This window comes from Eleginops maclovinus, chromosome 12 (genome assembly GCF_036324505.1).
Source record: "Eleginops maclovinus isolate JMC-PN-2008 ecotype Puerto Natales chromosome 12, JC_Emac_rtc_rv5, whole genome shotgun sequence".
Classification (NCBI taxonomy): domain Eukaryota; kingdom Metazoa; phylum Chordata; class Actinopteri; order Perciformes; family Eleginopidae; genus Eleginops; species Eleginops maclovinus.
Genome location: NC_086360.1, coordinates 7,956,175 through 7,978,015, shown reverse-complemented (window position 1 = coordinate 7,978,015; position 21,841 = coordinate 7,956,175). Strand labels below are relative to the sequence as shown.

The window sequence follows — 21,841 nt, the reverse complement described above, 5'->3', positions numbered from 1 at the left end:
TTTCATTGTAGGGGGCAATACATTTTACATGAGACATCCAAAAACTCCTGCAAGTTTAACTCTTTTTCCTGAACACTTCTGAATGCTGCTTCACTCAAAAAGACACAGCATGAAGAGAAACTTCCTAGCTCAGCACATTAAAAAGGCCTATTATGGTAATGTTTCAGGTTGATAGTTGTAATTTGTGTCTCTACTGTGACATGTCTCCATGCTTTAATGTTCAGAAAGCTCTGTAGTTTCCTCATACTGCCTGTGCTGCAGCACCTCTTTTCACTTTCTGTCTGAAACCAGAGCCCAGTCTGATCTGATTGGTTAGCTGGCTCTGTAGTGATTGATCAACCACTTAACGGGTCGTAAGTAAATAATGGAGTCCAAGCGAGGCATTTCTGGCTGTGTGGGAGAGAAACTCCCTCTGAAGGGAACTTTATTTAAGGATTTAACCTTTGCAGACCATTTACATGCACTAAAACCTATACCAATATAACAGACTACAGCATGCATCACCAAATGGCAGAATAAGTTGAGGTTCTATCCGGTCGTGTGACCACTTTCTAATAAATTAATGAGAAAATGCAGTTATCTTCATAGAACGTTTTTTGTTTTCTCTCTCCCTGCTATCGTAGCTACCAACTGCAAGGGCAGCTAATTCAGTTTATACAGCAATCGTTGTCGATAGTGTTACTGAAATGAGCCAATCAAATTGATTGTTTACTGGCTAAGCTTGCTGGAAAGTAAGGAAAGTTGAAAGCAAAAATATAACTTTTAAGAATGAACTGACGGGCTTATATATGTTGGATCTTCCAGCAGGCAGTACTTAACCAATGGGCCTGATATGTTGTGAGCACGCAAAATAACAGATCGGACAGCCCGGTTAAAAGATCGACCCGACTCATCACACATTCATGTACAGCCCAGAATCATGCAAATGATCGGTCATGCATTTTGGTCAACGTAAAATAACTTTTAGTGATGGCATGGTTGTGAAGGAATGATTACATTGCCTTTGACCTTTGATGGAAGGACATTTTAGGAACTGGACCTTGAAAACACTTCCACTACCGGAAAGGGGAACCCCCGAAAGGCACAAAAGGGTCCATTTTCTAAGGCTACAAACAACCCATAATGCATCATCCTGCAGGTGTTTGACACTAGTAGAGCTTCCCAATATGATGCAATCTACAGCCCTCAAACTGTTATTCAGAAAAATAATCTCATGTTCTTATGATTTGGAAGTTTAATGATTATTTTAGCTCGCAAAACCCTCAAGCTGAAAAATGAGAAGCCATTAAATTGTTCAAACCTATAAACTTCATTAAAGTAATGTTAAGTCAATATTGTTCTTACAGCTATCCTTTTATTTCACTATTCCACCTTCTGCTTTAAATACAAGTATTGGAATCTCTTCAAGCATTCATTTCAATGTGAAAACGTTGAACCCCTTCTCTGTTTTCCCACAATTAATCCATTTAAATACAAACCAACTCAAACAGCTTGGATCAGCAGGAGTCCGCGTCTCCAAGGAGGACCAAGCTGCCCCCCCCCCAAAAAGAATGTTTAATTGGGTTAATGCTTCTGGGTTATGTTCAGCCTCTTTAAACATTTCACCTCATTAGTATTTATTTTTTCATGATAATTTACGTCTAGGATTAGAATGAGGATTTTTTTGTTTGCACACCACCCTTTTTTTAATCATTAATGTGGGGCTGCTGTTTGTAGTCCAGCTGAGCACAGTAGAGGCTTGAGCTCAGTGCCTTTGTGTTAAATGTTGTTCTTTAATATGCACAGGGAACCGATGTGGAGGAAAGCCTTTGGCTCGCCCTTCCACTCGTAGTTGTGTGTTGGGAATTTAAAGTTCATGAGCAGAGTGATTGATCTGCCTGGGGGGCGCGGAGGGTAAAACAAAGTCCTCTTAACATTGTGAGTGGCACCTACATATATTTGACCCTTTTGAAATATTTTGTCGCATCAGGGGATTTTCTTTTCTTTTAACATTGTCCAGCAAATGATGTTTTAACTTAGAAGACATTTTAATGATTCCCCTTTTTAATGTGCGATCACGTTACATATCCCGGCTCTTTACTGAAGACCACTCTCTTTAAAATCCAACATGTGTGGTGATTTTTTTTTATCCCCCAGGACTTTGTCTAACTGGGTGTATGAACTTGACAAGTGGGCTCCCTCTGTGGTTAAGGTTGCTTACAAGGTAAGAATCCATTTTTTGATATCCCTTTTTTCCCCCATTGATTCCGTTTGTCTAAACTTTCTTTGCTTTTTCATCCCGTGGTAGGGGACCCCTGTGTTGCGCCGTGGGCTTGTGCCTCAACTTCGCAGTGGGAAGTTCAACGTCTTGCTGACAACTTATGAATACATCATCAAGGACAAGAACATACTGGCGAAGGTGAAGCAGATCAAAACTTTTGCCATCTCTGTACAATTTCTCTGCCATTTTTTCCCCTTCATACTCATGCAAACCCACAGTGTCCCACACAGATAACAGATACATTTTCTTTTATATACTTAAATTTCTTAAAACCTTTTCTCTGCAGCTTTAAAATTAAAAATTAAAATTATGATAATCGGCTGCAAGTTCATCAACATTTCTCTTTTCTGAAGATGCAATACTATGTTTGCTGTTAGCCGTAGATGTGACTTTTGTCGTTTTTCAGTTAGCTGAGGTTTTTGATCATTCATAAATCAGTGTTATATTTAATTTATGATTAGCATACATGCTAAACTGTATGCAGACAGGGTCACTTGTTTTCAGTTTCAGGCCCCTGATGTAGCGGGTTGGAATCCGACTCGTGGCGCATGTCCTCTCTCCCCCTTTCTCTGTACAGAAGACAAATAATCCAAAAATGATCTTTAGAACAATTAAAAACGTTCAATACCTTCAACACGATTATTTCAATTTCCAACTTAAGGGGCTGTTATGCTAATTTTCGAGTTATAGTTGTATTTTGTATCTCTACTATGGCACGTTTCCATGCTTTAATGTTCAAAAAGCTCTTTATTTCTCTCATACTGCCTGTGCTGCAGCACCTCTTTTCACCCTCTGTCTGAAACCAGAGCGCTAGCCAATAGAACCGCGAGCATTACACAGTGATGCCACTATGTTACAGAAGGAAAAAAGGTGTTGAAACAAAGGTGTCCAATGAAGGAGTATCAGGAAGAGAGGGGAAAGTGTGGGAGGGAAACTTTATCTTGGATGAGCTTTTGGATTTAGCCTTTGCAGAAAAAACATACCACAGAGGCGAAACAGCCCCAACAAACATTTAACTGTCCTACATTGAATGTTAACCGTCCTAAAAACGAAATCTTAGGTATAATGGCAGTATATGAAAAGCACTTTGTAATTAATTGCTGTGCTTTGTAGATTCAGCAGGGTGGTCAGCTGTTTTAGCCTCTCTAAACTTCAGGAGCTCTTCACACACCTTCCTTATGAAATAGAAAAATAAACCTGTAAAACTAATTTTATTCAAAATAGGGAGGAGCAAACTGTTAGGGAATATTTTGCTTAGGTGTTTAACCTTTGACCTAGTTCATAATTTTCTCCCTCCTCTGTCTGTATTGCCATGGCATAGTTTTTCGGCCTTGCAGGTGCTGTTATCTTCATTAAGGAGGGGCAGCCTGGGCTTCCGAAGCCTTGTTGTTCCCACAGTGGGTACAAGCTCATGCTGACATAAGATTGGCTTTATTATTTAGGGACAGCTGGGCGCCAGATGCTGCGGTAAACACCTTATTTGTGACCTAGATGACAGTTTTAGTTAAACGTATTGTCCGAGCTTGTTTAGTCTGGCGCTTGAAGAATGTTGATTACCCATTTGGAACGGGTTAAAACCTCTTCCTATTGTCGAGATCTTCAGAATTGGTTTGGCAACCGCTGTGGCAACTCGTGTCTACAGTATTGTCTTGTCAATTCTCCGGCCGCAACTCCAAATAAATCAACAGTGTTTTGCCATCAAGTTCCTGCTCTCCCGTGTCTCTCTGAGTTTCGTCTCCATTGCATCAGAAGTTTCCACCACACAAACCACCACCAACTTTATTAACTAGCTGATAAAAAACAACAGGTTGCGTATTCAGCTGTGTGTGTAGTTTTGTAGTCTGCAGACAATGACAGTGTGAAATAGGCAATCAAGTTGTTGTTGTTTTATTTAGATTTTGAGCACATCAAACCTAAGGCTGATTGGTTCAGTATTATGCGAGATAAGCTGTGGACATAGACAAAGATGTCACACTCTCCCGGAGATAATAAAGACATTAGGTGTATGTTCTACATAATCACATTGCTGCGTAGGTAATTACTTTCCCAGACTATAAGCTGTGTTTTGTTAGTCAGACTTCTCATCCAATGTGTGCCCCATGTGTGCACGTTGTTCAGTCATTGGTTCGAAGTATTCTCTGAACGGAAGAGTGGGTGTTATTTGGTACTCAGCAAATCAATATTGGCAACTGAATAGACTGAGACTTTATTTCTGCAGAATGTTTTGTTTTTGTTTTAGATTTGGCAGAAAGCTTTGTGTTACAACTACATTTTATAAAGCTGCATTAAGTGTAATACACTTCGGTGGTAAGTATTGGAAACATTTGGTTTTTTAATTTGTTCAATTCACTTTACTTTTTACTCTGAATTTCTAGCGACACTACAAAATGTTTTAATGTATGTAGTACACAATGATTATATGTTCAGTAGATTGTTATATTAGAGAGTATTTTAATTTATTCTGTATATTTTATAATGTTTAAATACTCCTCTGTATATAAGTCTTAGAGAATGTGTATTTATATGTTTTTATTTGGATTTTATTAACATGTTTTTAAGTTATTTTGTAATTCTTGTAGATTGACAGTCCATATGCTGCTTTGACAAAGTCATTTCCCAACTTGGGATGGATAAAGTATCTGTCTGTCTGTTGATCAGTCGGTTGGTCTGCTGTCTTAAAACTTTGGCTCAAACTTTTTTAATGAACAAATGAAATTAGATTGGGAAGGAGAAACGTATCATTTGTATGCAGCAGTGTTGCGCGCCTTGAGGGTAGTTGTTGCAGAAAATCAAACTTCTCACCAGCCACTCCTCAGCTCCATCGCGATCGATAGTTTCAAATGCTAATGTTTCACTGTTTCACTTATTTAAAAACAAGGGTCTAAGAACTCCTCTCCCTCATACAGATTCGTTGGAAGTATATGATAGTGGACGAGGGTCACCGCATGAAGAACCACCACTGTAAGCTGACCCAGGTGTTGAACACTCACTACGTGGCTCCACGCCGCCTCCTCCTCACCGGCACTCCCCTGCAGAACAAGCTGCCCGAGCTGTGGGCCCTGCTCAACTTCCTGCTGCCCACCATCTTCAAGAGCTGCAGCACCTTCGAGCAGTGGTTCAACGCCCCGTTCGCCATGACAGGAGAGAGGGTACGTACGACAAAATACAGCCTGCTTTCTTAACTCTGTTCCATTTGCTTTAAGATTAAGTAAGGACATTTGTGTTTGGTAGCTTATTTCTTTGTGGTAACAAAGCTTCTTGGCAATAAATCTTATACCGTTGGAAAGCCTGTTTTCTTACCTTTTCAGAGTACTATTTGCAATGTCAATGAAGATGAGTTGAATCAAATGAAGTCTATAAGCTGTAGCTGTGAAATGTTTTCTGCCTTCCTGGAAGTACCTATCCTTAGTGCCTTTAAAACAGATAAAACACATTTGACTTGAATGTTTCAAAGATGAGTTGTATAATACCTTTACTAAACATTGATGTGTACATCTTTTGAAACCTTTTTTTATTTAGTAAAATCAAGACTGACCAGGTGAGACTAGATCATACAGGGCTTAATGCATTGTGCGACAAGGCAAACAAATAAGACGTGTTTTGTGAGTAGATATTGTGAATGTACAGATGAACCAACAAAGTGAGAAAAATGTTGATGTGTTATTTTGGGGTTTTTAACTTATTGTTGCTGTGGTTCTGAATCCTGCTGCCCAGTTTACAACATGCTGTAATGTTTTGTCACTTTGCATCCTGTCTTCTCTAGGTCGACCTAAATGAGGAGGAGACCATCCTGATTATCCGGCGTTTGCATAAAGTGCTCCGCCCCTTCCTGCTACGCAGACTGAAGAAGGAGGTGGAGTCCCAGCTGCCAGAGAAGGTGGGATTACAGTTTAATCTAAATAAACATACGACCTACCAAAGGGTTAAACCCGTACCACTTGATGTCTTTAAATAGTGCCATTGATATCACAATTTCAATGAAATGCTGATTCTGTATTTGTCCACTGGCGGTCATGCTGTCGGTTTTCTTGGAGGCTTCACAAGGAATATATTTTTCTGTTGGCAAATGCTTTGTTAATAAAAGGCCCGTCAATGTTGTTCATGCTCAAACTGCTGCAGTGAACAGAGGTGCATGCTGTTACATTCATATTGAAATAGTGGGTCTGCCTTTGTCTGATGTTCCATTAATGCACATTAACCCGTCCAACGTTATTTGGCTGCCTTTGTTTTCCTTTAATTCCCGACAATTCATATCCATGATGATTATGGTTAAACCAGTAAACCTTCTCACAAATGTGCTGCATGTCGGTGGTCTGTCATGGTGAATTACACAATTTGTGCCACAAAGAACATAAGGGACCCTACCCTACACTGTTTGAATTAATTGGTTTCATTTAAAATTCAAGGTAAGCTGTGCAGAAGCCTGAAAATAATGTGCATTGTTTACTTGTAAGAATCCAATATTCTCCCAAAAATAATTTAAGCGACACAAATGACTTGTTATGTCCTTAAAAATAACTCTTAACTTCATCCTTTGCGTAGGGATGGATTATACAATCATTGTGATGCAGAGTAGACCATCATCCCTATTTAAAGAATGAGAAAACCGTGACCATCCCTGTTTTCCTGAAGCATCTCAAAGGGAAAATGCACCCAAAATTATTATTTCTTTCTCTCATCAGTAGTGTTGCAAATCTAAATTGTGTGGTTGAAGTCTCTCAGCTTGTGCTTCTGTCGCCAAAATTACATTTAAAAAACCCAACAGAAATAGAAATGTATTTTTAGAAATCATGGCCTTTTTTTTCTTGTTTTCAATTACCTTTGCCGCTGAGAAGGCACCGCGGTTTCATGAGACATTCTGTATTATTGTCATTCAACACAGGTGGAGTATGTCGTCAAATGTGACATGTCTGCCATACAGAAGGTTTTGTACCGCCACATGCAGAGAGGCATCCTCCTCACTGACGGCTCAGAGAAAGACAAGAAGGTAAATATACACACAAGCCCCCGGCTTCACCGCATGTCTGCGCTTTGTTGTACTACCAGTGTGTGACATGCTGTCTCAAACTGAGCAGCATGGCTTAGAGATATTTACATTGATATTGATGACAAACAGAGATGGGGATGGTGTTTAACACCAGAGGAGCTTGTGTTCGAGTAGATAAAGTTGCCCCGTGCCTTAGCTTTTTGCTAGAGATTATATTTCAGGATTCCTTCATTCCTTCCGCAGCGGGAACATGTACGTCATTGCAGCAGCAAAGGTGCAGGGCGGTTAAAAGGCAAAAGGAAAAAGAGTATACCTGTATATTAAACAAAAATTGAAGCATACGCTGTTGAAAAATATAAACAAATAACCAAAAACAAATAAGTAAACCATGGTAAAAAAACATGTGGCAGGATTTCTTCAGCTTTTATTTAACGTAAGCTGTAACTTGGCTTTTAGCACAGCTTTAAATCCATTTCATTCAAAGGTGCAAACAGTTATGCTACTTCATTACCTGCAAGAAGGCTCAAGAGGTTCTTCAATAATATTAAAGATACTTTAAACTGCTATAATGCAGGAATGAGTCCTTAAACCAAGAAATTAGTTAGCATTTCACCACTTTTGGTTCCCTTGTCTTGAAGTCCATCCTTTGTGTGTTTTTGATTAATTGCATGGAATAAGGTCTGAGTTTAACACAAGCTTTAAAGATGTCCATGTTTAATTCCACGACATAAATGACATCAGTAGATACACCACTCCTGAATGTCTGAAACCTCTATGTGTCCTCCAAAAAAACTGGTTGCTAACAAGTGACTAAATGAGACAACTAAACGTCTGACCATTAGCTTAGCGGTGATGTCACTTCAAAACATCATGTCCCCCTGGTCTAGGTTGTTTATAGCCTATCATTAGCTTTTTACTTCTAGTAATTACATTTACTCTTTAACAAATTACAGATATTGAGTTAATATTTGGAGAATATCCTGCCGAACTAAACATGTAAGTATCATAAATGTGTACACCAGAGGTCTTCTATGCAACAATACTTCAAAAATACTAAAACATTTCCCAGTTTGGGATAAATAAAGTACTTCTGAATACTTCTGATCCAAAATCCAGCGGAAAATCCCATCTCCTCTTATCGAGGGAGGCCTTTTGATGCATTCTTCTACCTACCACAATAAGCTGCACTCTGCACCAGTCTATATATGAAATAAAAACATTAAAGCAATGCAACAATGTGAAATGAGCTTGAAGTTCAAGGTTATCCTCCGAATCACTAGCTCCCCTCGGCTTTACCGAGCTTTAGTTTCATGTTATTTTTAAGCCGTCTGTCTGACCCTCAATTTAACAATTTTGATTAACTGTTTTACCGCTACAGGCTGCTGTTATTAAGAGACAAACCAACTGTTACTTCCAGTTTAAACTCGCATCAAAACAAGTATCATTGTTTTGGTCTAGTGTTTCATTTCTTTGATCTGTTACAATTATTCCCCAGGGCAAAGGAGGATCAAAGACCCTGATGAACACCATCATGCAGCTGAAGAAAATCTGCAACCATCCCTACATGTTCCAGCACATTGAGGCGAGTGTTCAAAGCCTATGAATACTAACAGAGGAAAATATGACACTGGTTTCCACTTGTGCATGTCTCTGTCATTTAAATATTCGAATGGTCAGCTAATGCATATTCATTACCTTCAAAGATATGGGTTTTGTTTCTCAAAGAATATGTTTTATATTAATTTCTCCAAATGGCTTCTGGGAAACTTTTTTGCTGGCAAGGTTTACTTCTGAAATCATTGTAGTGAGTGCAGAGTTGCAATCTGCAGGGCTATACTTTTAGTTCTGCATGAGATATATATTATATACACATTTTTTTAAATAAACATTTAATTTGATTAATAGTCAGTCTGAATCAGATAATTGTAGAATTGGAAAAAAAAAGTAAAGTGTATCCTCAGGTCAGCTACATTTAAATACCCTTATTTAACCTAGTTAATCTTCTCTGTTGTAGGAGTCTTTTGCTGAGCACTTGGGCTTTCCAAATGGTGTCATCAGTGGGTAAGTTGGACAAATGAACACCTTCCTTAAATGCCACATTGTGCTATTTTCTAGCACAGTTAAATTCCTCGAACAATAACCTGGGAAGAAGTCAGGTAAGCGTTTAAAGCGAAGGTAAATCACACTAGCCAGAGTGAAGGCAGCTTGAAGAGGCGCTGTGCGAGGCACAAAAAGACAATTATAATAGGTCCAGGTAAACACGATAAAATGTTTACAGGAGTAAACAGAAGAGGAAAACATCACAGATACCAAGCTGAGCACACCCTCCAAAGATGTATTATGTGTATAATCTCAAAAGAAAATGGGTTTTAAGTATTTTGCTAAAACTTTACTTTAACATACCATATCCTGCATTTTTTTTAAACACTAAGTGTTTATTAATCTACAGTACAAGTAAAACAAATATATTTTCTCCCACTGAACTGTATTTAACTTAACTGTCTATTATCTTTTTATAAAACAACCTTTATTTCTGGGTGCCCATAAAAAGGAAGGATAAATGTAGATAAATACAAAAGTAAACTGTTATATCTGCTTAGACAATAGTCTGTTATGAACCAGTTATTACATGTTTATAAACTGCTAATAAATGCTAAACAGGGGAGTGCAGAAAGCCACCTTTATCTTTTTAAAATGGACAAGTCACAATCAACAGGATTGACATTTATTCACAACATTGTCTGCGGCGGCATTGTCAACATTCTTTCTCTCAGACTCGGTTTGAAGGTCAGTGTAGCAGTACAGTAGTTTAAAACCTGTTAAGAAGAGTATTGAAATGTGAAAAAGCCAGTATGTCAGAGAATTGCTACGTCCGTGCAGTATTCATTGGCAGCAGATTGCAACGATTCGTAGCCTGTCCTGTTACACATTCCTTTTCCATTGTCAATGACGGGAACACACCCCTGCACCACAGCACAGACTCATTCAAAACAAAAGTGATTTACATGGATTTGAGGCATACAAATATATTTCTTCACCTCAATCCATTGTTTGGTTAATCTTAATACGTCTGAGATGGTGCAGTTAGGCCTCGGTTCACTTTTTAGTAAACTTTAACTTTCTTACTTTAACTTCTCCTTCTTGCAAATTAGAATGTACACAAACACACTAGAAACACACACTTGACCTGTATTTTATATTTCAAATTTCATGCTCTTAGGGCAAAGGGGTCAGCCAAAAGGTTGAATAGGTATGTGTGGACAGACCTATGGACAGAGAGAGTGACGTATAGAGCTTCAGCTGCAACGTCTAATAGGGCAATATGTAATTATAAAGCGCTAAATAAATCCAATGAATTATTGTTATTATTCAGCTGAAACACAAGTTCTATAACACTCAAGACGGAGGTGCATGGAATCTGAACAATGACTTGAGGTAAAGACAACAACATCATGTGGGAGCTAGAGAGAAGTGAGCTATTACAGCTGTTGGTGGTAAAATTGCATTGTGGGTTTTGAAGGTGCTAGGGTTTGACCAGGAAGAAGGCATAAAATGAAGTTTTGAAATGCATTTTGAACAACTAAACTTATCTATGTTTTATCAGCAAGTTAGAATTGCTGTTTTGAGCGTTTAACTTAATCACTGTCACAGGGATAAGAAAATCAGGACCAAAATGCACACTGAAAGAAAGAGGCAGGTATGAGAGTATGAAACAAAAAGTGAGCTTAATTAAATGAAAGGTTGTACAAAAACACAAAATAAACATTGCAGGAGAAGGCAAGGTAAAACAAAAATAAAAGTAGCAAAACAAAACGAGGAACAAACGGAAAGACTTGGAGAACACTAGAGGGTACATGAGGAAAATCCAGAATAACAGGACAGGAAACTAGGAACTGCGACAGACGGAACCACATCAGGGAAACGCTGACAACGAACTGACAGGAAACACTAGAGAAAATGGGCATACAAACACACAAGTCTAATCTCAAAGACAACACACAGCTGGAGGAGGCAGCAGGTGATTTCAATCAAACACTCACACACAGGTTGAGAGAATCAGAGCAAAACAATTACAAAGGCGGGGGAAAAAACAAAACAAGGCCCAAAGCACGAATACATTTAAACTAAAACAAGAAATATAAAATCCAATATCAAAGCTAGCATGGAACAACACCATTGTTACAGAAACAAATCAAAGAGGTAGCCACACACACAAAACACTTAAGGGCATTATTGGCCAACTTAGAGCGCTCTCAAAGTAGATGCCATACTTTATTAATCAATACCGGCGTAAGGATGACTTATGTGACATGTTTTGCCTCATTACCTCCACCCAGGCTTGATCTGTATCGAGCTTCCGGGAAGTTTGAGCTCCTCGATCGCATCCTGCCCAAACTGCACGCCACCAACCACAGGGTGCTGCTGTTCTGCCAAATGACCACTCTCATGACGATCATGGAGGACTACTTCAGCTACCGCAACTTCCAGTACTTGCGTCTCGACGGTAAGCTCTCCCCTGTACTTATGTTTCTCAACTCTGTGATCATTAAATCTAGAGGTCTATAAATCCCAATTAAAGGTATTAGAAATGTCCTGACGTGCGTAACAATTAATACATACATATCAGGTTATAAAGGTGGGCGTTTTGCAAACTGTTTCAGGGGAGGCTCATTCAGTCGAAGTGAACAAATATTACATAAGTTATCAATAGAAGACCAAATAGAAAGGATGAAGGTCTGTCATTTGGTAGAAGTTCTTATTTCGAGTAGTTTTGTGTAATTGAACAGTTTTGTCCTCACTTTCCTAGAGTATAATAAGCTAAAAAATGCTTAAGGCCAGACCTCTTTTATGTATAAGTGTTGGAAGGCCTCCATTCTCCGACTTTTGAAAACCATTTGGCTTAAATAAAGCAAAATCCAATCGTTCCTCTCCTGCTGTCTACTGACTTTTGTCCCCCTCAGCCTTCTGTTGTCTGCTTTAAGTGTTCTCTGCATGCCTTGTGTCTGCACTCAGCCAAAGAACATTAGTAAAGAAAGACACAGCTGTATGTCAGCTTACAACTGTGAGTGTTCTGTTTCTGCAGTTCCAACAATGCGAGACCCCTTCTCTGGAGCACACCAATTTCATAAGGAGCTTCTTCTAGTCAAGTCCATTTGATTTAAACAGCCCAATATCACACATTTGCCTCAAGGGGCTTTATAGTCAATACACTCTGTCCTTACACCCTCATTTGGAATAGGTAATCTCTTAGCAGCACCTAAGTGGAAGAAACATCAGGAAGAGCAATGAGTCAGTTGGAGACTTCTGAATCAAATAGAGACGAAACCCAAAAAGACACGGGGACAGCAGGAACTTGATGGCAAACACTGAAGGTTTATTATGAAGTTAACGACCGGAAATTGACATTTGCTGCAGCCACAAGTTGACAGAAAGGTTGCCCGACCAGTTCGTCTTTCGCTAAGCCACACCTTAGAATGCAGACTGGCCAATCACAGCGGAGCCAACAACGGACTCCGACAAAGCTCCCGACACTTTCATGACAGCGCTCTATTGACTGTGTCTCAGATTTTCGTACTTTTGACACTGTCGTTTCTGGACTATAAGAAAGATATGGTTAAATGTTGTGGCTGGGGCACTTGTAAGACTGATAGTCATTACCCAGAGAGGTTGGAGGGGGGTGTGCGTTTTTTCCCATTCCCCAAACCAAAATCAAAGCCTGACAAGTGTCGCCTGTACATTAAACTTTGTGGACGTCCTCACTCTCAGCTGAACCCCTCAAGGATCGACCGGCACACTTTTGTGTGTTCTAATGTAAGACTTTTGTCTTTAACCCTACAGTTAAGTTAAACTATTCGGTATTCTGTGAGTTCAATCTATACATTTGGTTGTTGTATTGGCAGAAGATGGGTCGCCTTTTTCTGTCTGTCTTGGCCCTGGCCACAATGATTGCTGTCACGGGCTGTGGTGTTACTTTGACACCTCTGGGTTTATGCCAATGTTGTGGTCAGCTTGTGGAGGACTGTAGTTCTAGGCCTACAGACATGTTGGCGTTTTGTGTCTTACAGAGGTCCAGAGTATGGATAAGCCCGATGATGTGGGCGCAGAACCCTGCGGAGCTAACGAAAGATCCCCTCGTTAATTACAGCTAGCCTGCTGACATTGCCTATTGAGGTTATGATACGCTAGCATATAAGGCTATACAACATTATACGTGCTTTGTGCTTTTGCTTTATAATAACGGCGATAAGAGTGAATATAGACCTACCCAGCTTTACAGGAACAGTGTTGCTCGTTGACATCATTTGTGCCAGCCTCCATCGGGATCATCAGCTGATGTGGCAACTCACTTTTTGATTGTGATCTATAGGCCTTTGCCTCTACTTTGATCGCATTATGCTCATGTTTTGTTACCTTGATGTCCGGTATGTAACACTCAAAGGCATGCTGTAAACCTCTCTGTCTAGTTCAGTCAGAAACAGCATTTGCTGCTTTTTAAAAGCCGGACAGCAGTTCAGCTGGAAGATTGTCAAAACGGCATGTTGAAAGTATGTTTGTCGGACCTAGCAACAATAACCACGGGGGGCGGGGCTTAGCAAAAGGTCAATTGTGAAGAACTCTACTGCCTTTCGAGGTTTTAACCAGTTCAGAATGTATAATCAACATTCTTCATCAGCGATACTAAACAAATATGGACCCTGATTCTAACTAGAGCTGTCCTGCACGGAAAAGAATGTGCACCCTGAACAATCTCATGGCAGCTTGTGCTCGGTCATAGACTGGCATCAACAAAGCGCCCAAGCTGTCCCTCCTTAAGGGGTTTGCCAGCAACACCCGAAGGCCAAAGAACTATGCCATGGGAATAGAGACAGAGGAAGGAGAAAATGATGAACTGTGTCAAAGGTTAACTACCTAAGCCAAATATTCCCTAACACCTATGTATTCAATAGTGTAGGTAAACATAGGTATGGGCCTTGGAATTGGCAGATAAAAGGACTAGAATTAAGTTTAAGACCTTAAACACAGTTTGGATGATCTATATCACTGGTTCCCAACCTTTTCAGCAGGACCCCCTTGGATAATAGAAAATATTTTCGAGCCCCCTAACCCGGTTCTGACCTACATTTGTAGGATAAATTGTACAAACATTACATTTTCTCTGATAATAATATCAAGACACAAAGATCCAACTATATATTTTTTTATTTTTATGGATAAACATCCATTTGTGCATATCATTGGTTTGACAAAATGTGCAAGATAACTGATATGTAGCAATAAGAAATAATACATCTATTTTATGTATTTTTAAAATGATAAGAGCAACAAATGTTTGTTTACAACTTCCTCCAAAGCTCCCACCCTGCAGTACCTCCGCGCCCCACTAGGGGGTCCCGCCCCCCACGTTGAGAACAAGGGGCAACCTCCGGTGCTGAGCAGTGAGACACATACGGAAGTGCCAAAAACTGCAGTTCATGGAATGGCCGCGAGGCCTGGCAGCAGAAATAAACATGTTTACAGCGTGGTACAAAAATTGCTTTTGGTCTCTATAGCTAATTTCTCTATTCAGGACAACTGTAAGGAGGGTGAATTTCTATATAACTCTCCCGTTTGAATTATATTAAGGCTTAAAGTAATGCATAATTAAGGGCGTGGTCGCTTTGACTGACAGGTTAGCGCCGTCAGTGGGCTCTGCTCTGCTAGCTCCGCTAAGCCTCTGCACTGATCATGTGTCTTGTTTGGTATAATTCCTTAAAGCAGCAATAATAACTATGACTATGCAAGCCAGTATCAATAATACATTTACCATCACATGCAACTTAGCTTATTAAACGTATTAACAGTAACGTTGTAATCGAGTGTTCCATAGAATTAACTATGGATTAAATTAAATTTAAATTAAACGTTAACTCTACACCAGTGGTTCTCAAACTTTTTCAGACCAAGGACCACTTAACCAATAAAAAAATACTCACGGACCACCTAACTCCCCCAATATCCCAAAACAAGATTCAAGATTCAAGAAGCTTTATTAATCCTGAGGGAAATTGAGGTGCAACAGTTCAATACAAAGAAGGAAGGAGAAATATACACTAAATATAACTAAATATACACCAAATATAACTAAATATAAACTAGAATAAATACAATAGGCCTGCTTACTACTCCAACAGTATATTACAAATTACAGCCTCATAATAACAGCTTTATGTGACCTTCTCTATATCGCTCGTTCACACATTAAATCAACAATACAAATACAACTACGGATTCTACAAGCATTTCGTTCACATGCGATTTAAACGGTAAATGCTGATAGATTTTACACATCATATGAAACATAGACTACATTTATTACTGAGTTTATGTCCGAGCGAACAGAGAGATACGCAAAATGCACCGCATTTAGACACAAACTTCTGCTGTGTATTTTCAAAAATAAAATACAGTAAAACTATGGTTGCAGGCCCAAGTTTAACAAGAATTTAACAATAAACACAAGGTAATTATTTACACTGTTACATTTACAAATAGCATTGTTTACTCACTCATACACTGCGTGTCTCTGTTGCTACCTAATGGGAGGAATGGTGCTGCTTGTGCTGAGACATCAGTGAAACAATGTCTGGATCCAAACTGGAGAGTTTTAGTCTCATATCACAGTCCACATTGATCCTGTTACGCTGCTTTGTTTTCAGACCAACAAGTGTAGAAAAAACAACTTCACAGTTGTAGGTGGTTGGAAACGGCATCAACAGTTTCAGAGCAGCGTCAGCCAGCTCTGGGTGCTCAGGCTGGACGTGGACCCAAAAGTCCGTCAAGCTTTTCTCTCTGAAAGTCGTCCTCAGTGTCCCATCAGATGCGATGTACACAAGGCTGTCAACCTGTCTTGATGGGAGCTTGGAACTGACGTGTTCGATGTGCGTTTTGTCCCCAAATGGATTCCTGATCCACTCGTAGCCTGCATCTAGTTCTGGGAAATATCTTCCCAGCTGAAAGTGAAGGCCTTGCAGATGTTCCTTGAAGGCTGCAACTGTGCCGCCGTCCAGCTCTTCATCTGCAGCGAGGAGAAAATCCACAAGCGTCAGAAAACAGTCAAACTCCTGGCGATCCAGACGCACCACAATTCCATCTTGAGGCGTGCGGCTTTAATTTTGTCCTGCACATTGAAGGCGGTGACGGCTTTTCCCTGCAGCGCTAAGTTCAAAGCATTGAGAGCGCTAAAGACATCGGCCAGGTATGCCAATTTTGAGAGCCACTGGAAATCATGCAGTCTGTCATACAGTTCATCAGTATGATGCAAGAATAACATCACCTCATCGCGCAGTTCAAATAGACGGGTGAGAACTTTCCCACGCGACAGCCAGCGAACTTCAGTATGGAAAAGCAGTTTTGTGTGTTCACTTCCCATTTCATCACACAGAGCTTTAAAAAGACGTGTGTTCAGTGCTTTGGTTTTTATTGTATTAACAATTTTCACAGACTCGTACAATACTGATTTGAGGCATGGTGGCATTTTTTTCACAGCCAGCCGTTCTCTGTGAATGCAACAGTGTGTTGCTGTGGCGCAAGGCGCAACTGCGCGTATGCGCGCTGTCAGTCCCTTGTGTTTCCCAGTCATTGCAGTAACAGTTGCACCATCTGTGCAAATACCAACACATCGTGTCTAGTCGATATTATTCTGCAGGATTAAATCGTTGACTGGACCGTTGGACGTGGACCCAAAAGTCCGTCAAGCTTTTCTCTCTGAAAGTCGTCCTCAGTGTCCCATCAGATGCGATGTACACAAGGCTGTCAACCTGTCTTGATGGGAGCTTGGAACTGACGTGTTCGATGTGCGTTTTTGTCCCCTCTTTGAGAAAGACTGCTCTACACTGATTCACGGTAACACTGGCCACATTTCTGGTCAAAATATAGTCTTGCAAATTACGCCTATAATTGAAACAAACATTTTTAAACTAGTGCAGTATAATCTCAATAACAGATAGATCTTTATGCCAAGTGTTGTTGTCAGTGTTGTGCGTGAACGAGTTCAAAAGAACGCGTTCATTGAACACGCTCATTTTTTCGTGAACGTTGAACTGAACGCAACACATTTTTCAATAAAGAACTTGAACGTGAATTAGTTCACATTATGTGTCATGAACGGCAGACATCACTGTAAATGAACGTTGGCATTTGTTTTCCATTGAAAACTGAGTGACATCTGTTTTCTCTTTTGAAACGCAACGAGAGAGAAAGTTCCTCCCTCCTGTAGGTGCCGCTTAAATCATGTATCAACGCAGAAATAGTTTTGGCACTGTATGCGCAATGCATTGCGGGCAACGTAGTGTCCGCCTGAGAATAGTTGAGTTGAATAGTTGAAACGTACTGGCTTCCGCACGACGTTACCCATGATGAATTGCAGCAGAGCGCATAGCAACGCCGAGAGCGCGGAGGGCTGGAGGCTCGAGAGAGAGAGAGATACAGAGACCAATGACGAGAGTGAGAGAAAGCGCTGCGATTAAAAAAACAAAACAAAACAAGATGGCTAGTGGAAGTGATGGCACGGAGACGGACTCCGATTCTCCTCACGAACATTTAAAACAATTTTACACTCTTGCAAACCAAGACCCCGACGGCAAAAATCTTTCCTTCCTGTGTAAGATGTGTCCACCTGCGCAGCAAAAACAAGTTAGGACATCGACAACGTCCTTCTCGAATTTGAAACGGCACATTGAATTAAAACGTCCATCCAGTGTGAATGCAATTCAAGAGTTTTGCTCATTTCATACACACACATAGGTATATATAATATCATATATATCAAATAATATATTCATATTTCATATTATATATTCTTTATTTAATTGAATGCTATACTAGTAGATTTCATTGCACTAAGTATAGAACTGGTCTATCTTGTCTGTATTGCTACAAGTTTCAGCACCTGTTAAGAAACCCACAATAGCAGTGTTATGAGCAAATGTCTACAATGAACAGTTTCAAAGAACGTATAGTGATTTCTAGCTCGTAGTGTGAAAAAAAGTATTTATTTGAATATCTCACGAAAAAAGTGAAATGAACTGAACTTTGAACTAGTTCAGAATTAAAATTGTGAACTTTGAACGTGAACTGTTCACTTTGAGCATGTATGAACTGAACTTGAACTAGTTCAGAAAAGCTGTGAACTGGCACAACACTGGTTGTTGTATAGTTTCATGTTAACTTACCTTGAGTAAGACGACCGGCAACTGGGAGCAACTAGACCGCAGGGTGTGCTGTTGACTTTTAGCGGGATAGCGCCGTGAGTAGCATACGGTAGCATGTAGCCTCGCTTGGAAGCCTTCGCTAGTATGACAGTTTCGAGCTAGATGGGCGTGTTTCAATAGCCACGCCCGCTTCAGCTCCAACCTTATCTCCATATTTGGATTAGCTGGGAGTGGGCGGGTGGTAGACTGAGAAGATGTCGACGGTGGGAGTCGCCCACTTTGAGCTTCATTACGGCTCTTCACACACCTATGAGTGATGTCACGGATACCACGTCCATTATTTATACAGTCTATGGTTGAGAACCACTGATCTATATGAACTTTAGGATATATTTCAAATAGATTACATTCAAAATAAGTGACGGATTTGCTCCTCCGGAATCTATTATAGTATGTAGTCTATTATTGCTAACAATTTCAGGGGAATTTCATGGTTTATCATCTGGGTTGACAACATAAATGATCTTTACCATAATGCTTCATTATCATACAACAAACAAATACTGAATAATTAAAAAGCTCTTTCCAACATGTCACTGCCACAAGACAAACAGGATCATAATCTGAGATTAAGTCCCATTTTGTGATGGCTCTGTACTCCTTTGTTCCCTTTATGTAACTAGTATGCTAAAAAGATCAATTCCTCATTTATAATTTAAATTGAGGTGGACTAAAAGAATAATACACCATTTATTAGATGCAATATCCTCATTAGGATTCTCATCACGTTGTGTTTGCTGAGCATTATAACCCACACTTTGCATGTCAAACCAAAGGCAATCCTTTAAGCCACTAAGTCTGGAATCAGAGAACTGAGTTCCATGAGGAGATTAATTGTTGTGCTCTTTTTGAAACATAACAAAATGTGCAAGGTGACCACTCACCTCGTTTCCCCTTGACTGCTGGGCGATTTGTCTTTGCCCCCGCAGTTAAAAGAAGCACAACATGGCCAACATGTCTCGTACTTGTATGGACTTCAGTTTGAAGGGAGCTGGTCCTGTTCCAAAGGAATCTGTGGTGAACACTTCTCGTGCAGCTTCACACGTCCTTGCAGCAACTCACAGTTTAGAGTGTTATGTGTGATTTGGGCATTCATTCAGGATTTTGAAAGAAAGTAAAAGGCACTCAGCAGAGATTGACTGGGAATGAAACACGGACTGCCAGTGCCTTCAGGCTCACTAAGCTGATGTGATTAAATAGAAAACTGCGTCAGCATCTTGTCTTTGCCGGCAGCAACACAATTGGTGCTCTTTATTTAGTAAAGACATATTGTGAAATGTTCTGGTTCGTATTTGTATTTTGTGCCTCTTCTGTGACAGGTTTACATGCTTTAATGCTCAAAAAGCTCTTTAATGTTTTCATACTGCCTGTTGCAGCACCTCTTTTCACCCTCTGTCTGAAACCAGAGCCCATTCTGTTCTGATTGGTAATCTGGTCCGCTCTGTTTTGATTGGTCAACCTCTTAGAGATGTCCCGTCCCTTGGCCTATCACGTACAAGGTGTTGGAGCTCTAGCCAATGGAAGGTAACATAGTGATGCCAAACACAAAAAAGGAGTCTAATCGATGCAATTTAAAGCAGAGGGGGGTTAATGTGTCAGGAAAAAAAAATGTAGGCTTTAGCTTTTGGACAGAAAACAATATAACACACTACAGGAGAGGGAAAACCACCACAAGCACAAAAGAGCCTCTTTTAACGTCCCATATTGAGAACAGTGATATAGGGCGGTGGTGGCAAAGTCCATAGGGACTTGGCTTTGGAACCGGACTGTCACCGGTTCAAATCCCCAAAAGACTAACTGCTACAGAGGTGTCCCTGAGCCAGGCACGTTTCTTACACTGCTACTGGGTCACGGTAGACATGTCAGCCCAATGCTCCTAACACGAGGATGAGTAAAATGCAGAATGTCAATTTCCCCTCTGTGGGACGATTAAAGGTTCCTTCTTCTTTCCATGTATTTCAGATGTTCAAGCCGGTCTTTGTGCTGTATAAATACTGTAAAATTATTTTAACTTTAATTACTTTAAAGCATGTATAGGTGTGATAGTATAACCTCAAGAAAGCTAGCATATTACTGTATGCTACCTTTAAGTGGGGGCTGAGGTTGTGAATTTATATATTTGCTTTTTTTCCCAGGATAACTTCTTATTCTGCGGATATTAGGATAAAAAGTACAATCATTTTAATTTGACATGAAATGTTTCAATTAATTTATTCAGTTTTATTTTGGTCTACAACCAAATAATGAGTTATTAGAAGGGTTTTGGTCATCAGAATTAACACTATCTACTCAGTACTTTGACATAGACTTGTGGACTGTGGACATTCTTAGTTAACATAATTTAATCAGACATCGAAACCAGTTGTATGATGGTAATAACGTTTGGAACCCTGCTTAATAAGTTTCCACATGCCCCTACAGACACATCTGAATCATTTGAATTGATCAGACATGAGGCAGGGTATCTGGACCCATTTAGATGTTAAGTTCACTTTAGATCAGATGAGAAAGTTTAGGCTCTCTTTTCACAGTTGACTTCTAAAAGCTTGTGTTTGGCATTTCAGGAACCACCAAGTCAGACGACCGTGCAACACTGTTGAAGAAATTTAACGAGCAAGGATCTCAGTACTTCATCTTCCTGCTCAGTACCAGAGCCGGCGGCCTCGGCCTCAACCTGCAGGCTGCCGACACCGTTGTCATCTTTGACAGCGACTGGAATCCACACCAGGTACGTCCGTCAATTTAACAAAGTGTAGAAACAGGCTTTGTGCTCATGGTGTGAACTCTTGACTAAAGACGTGTGTTGTTTGGAAATTCATGGTATTTCCAAAGCAGATTTAAAGAAGTACGTTCTGACTGTATTTCATGTTGAGGCGACTGAAATGAAATTTCTTTTATATCTGCTCTTTCCAGGACCTGCAGGCTCAGGACCGGGCTCACCGCATAGGCCAGCAGAATGAGGTGCGCGTGCTTCGTCTCTGCACCGTCAACAGTGTGGAAGAGAAAATCCTGGCGGCTGCCAAATACAAACTCAACGTGGATCAGAAGGTCATCCAGGCGGGCATGTTCGATCAGAAGTCCTCCAGTCACGAACGGCGAGCTTTCCTCCAGGCTATTTTACTGACTGAGGAGCAGAATGAGGTCGGGTGTGAATTTTTTTACTAAAAGAAAAATAAATTGGGGCGGCCCTGCAATTATATTTCTTCCCTCTAGTTTAATTATTCATGCTGCTTTTGATCGAACTGTCAGGGAGGTATCCACCCTTCACTTCACTCTCATGTTTTTGAAATGCAATCTCAGCAGTTTAATATGTATTTGGTAAAAAACAAAAAGCACCAGCTGGTT

The 21,841-nt window shown here is 40.1% G+C and overlaps 1 protein-coding gene across 1 annotated transcript in view; it reads left to right on the top strand.

Annotated features, from left to right (window-relative positions):
• smarca2 (SWI/SNF related, matrix associated, actin dependent regulator of chromatin, subfamily a, member 2) overlaps positions 1–21,841 on the top strand; it is a 78,227-nt gene that overhangs the window by 37,264 nt on the left and 19,122 nt on the right. Inside the window, 10 exon segments of the mRNA XM_063896902.1 lie at positions 2,137–2,203; positions 2,288–2,398; positions 5,167–5,409; positions 6,024–6,137; positions 7,143–7,247; positions 8,743–8,829; positions 9,262–9,308; positions 11,585–11,751; positions 21,061–21,224; positions 21,410–21,637. Of these exon segments, the coding sequence (XP_063752972.1) occupies positions 2,137–2,203; positions 2,288–2,398; positions 5,167–5,409; positions 6,024–6,137; positions 7,143–7,247; positions 8,743–8,829; positions 9,262–9,308; positions 11,585–11,751; positions 21,061–21,224; positions 21,410–21,637 (1,333 nt within the window).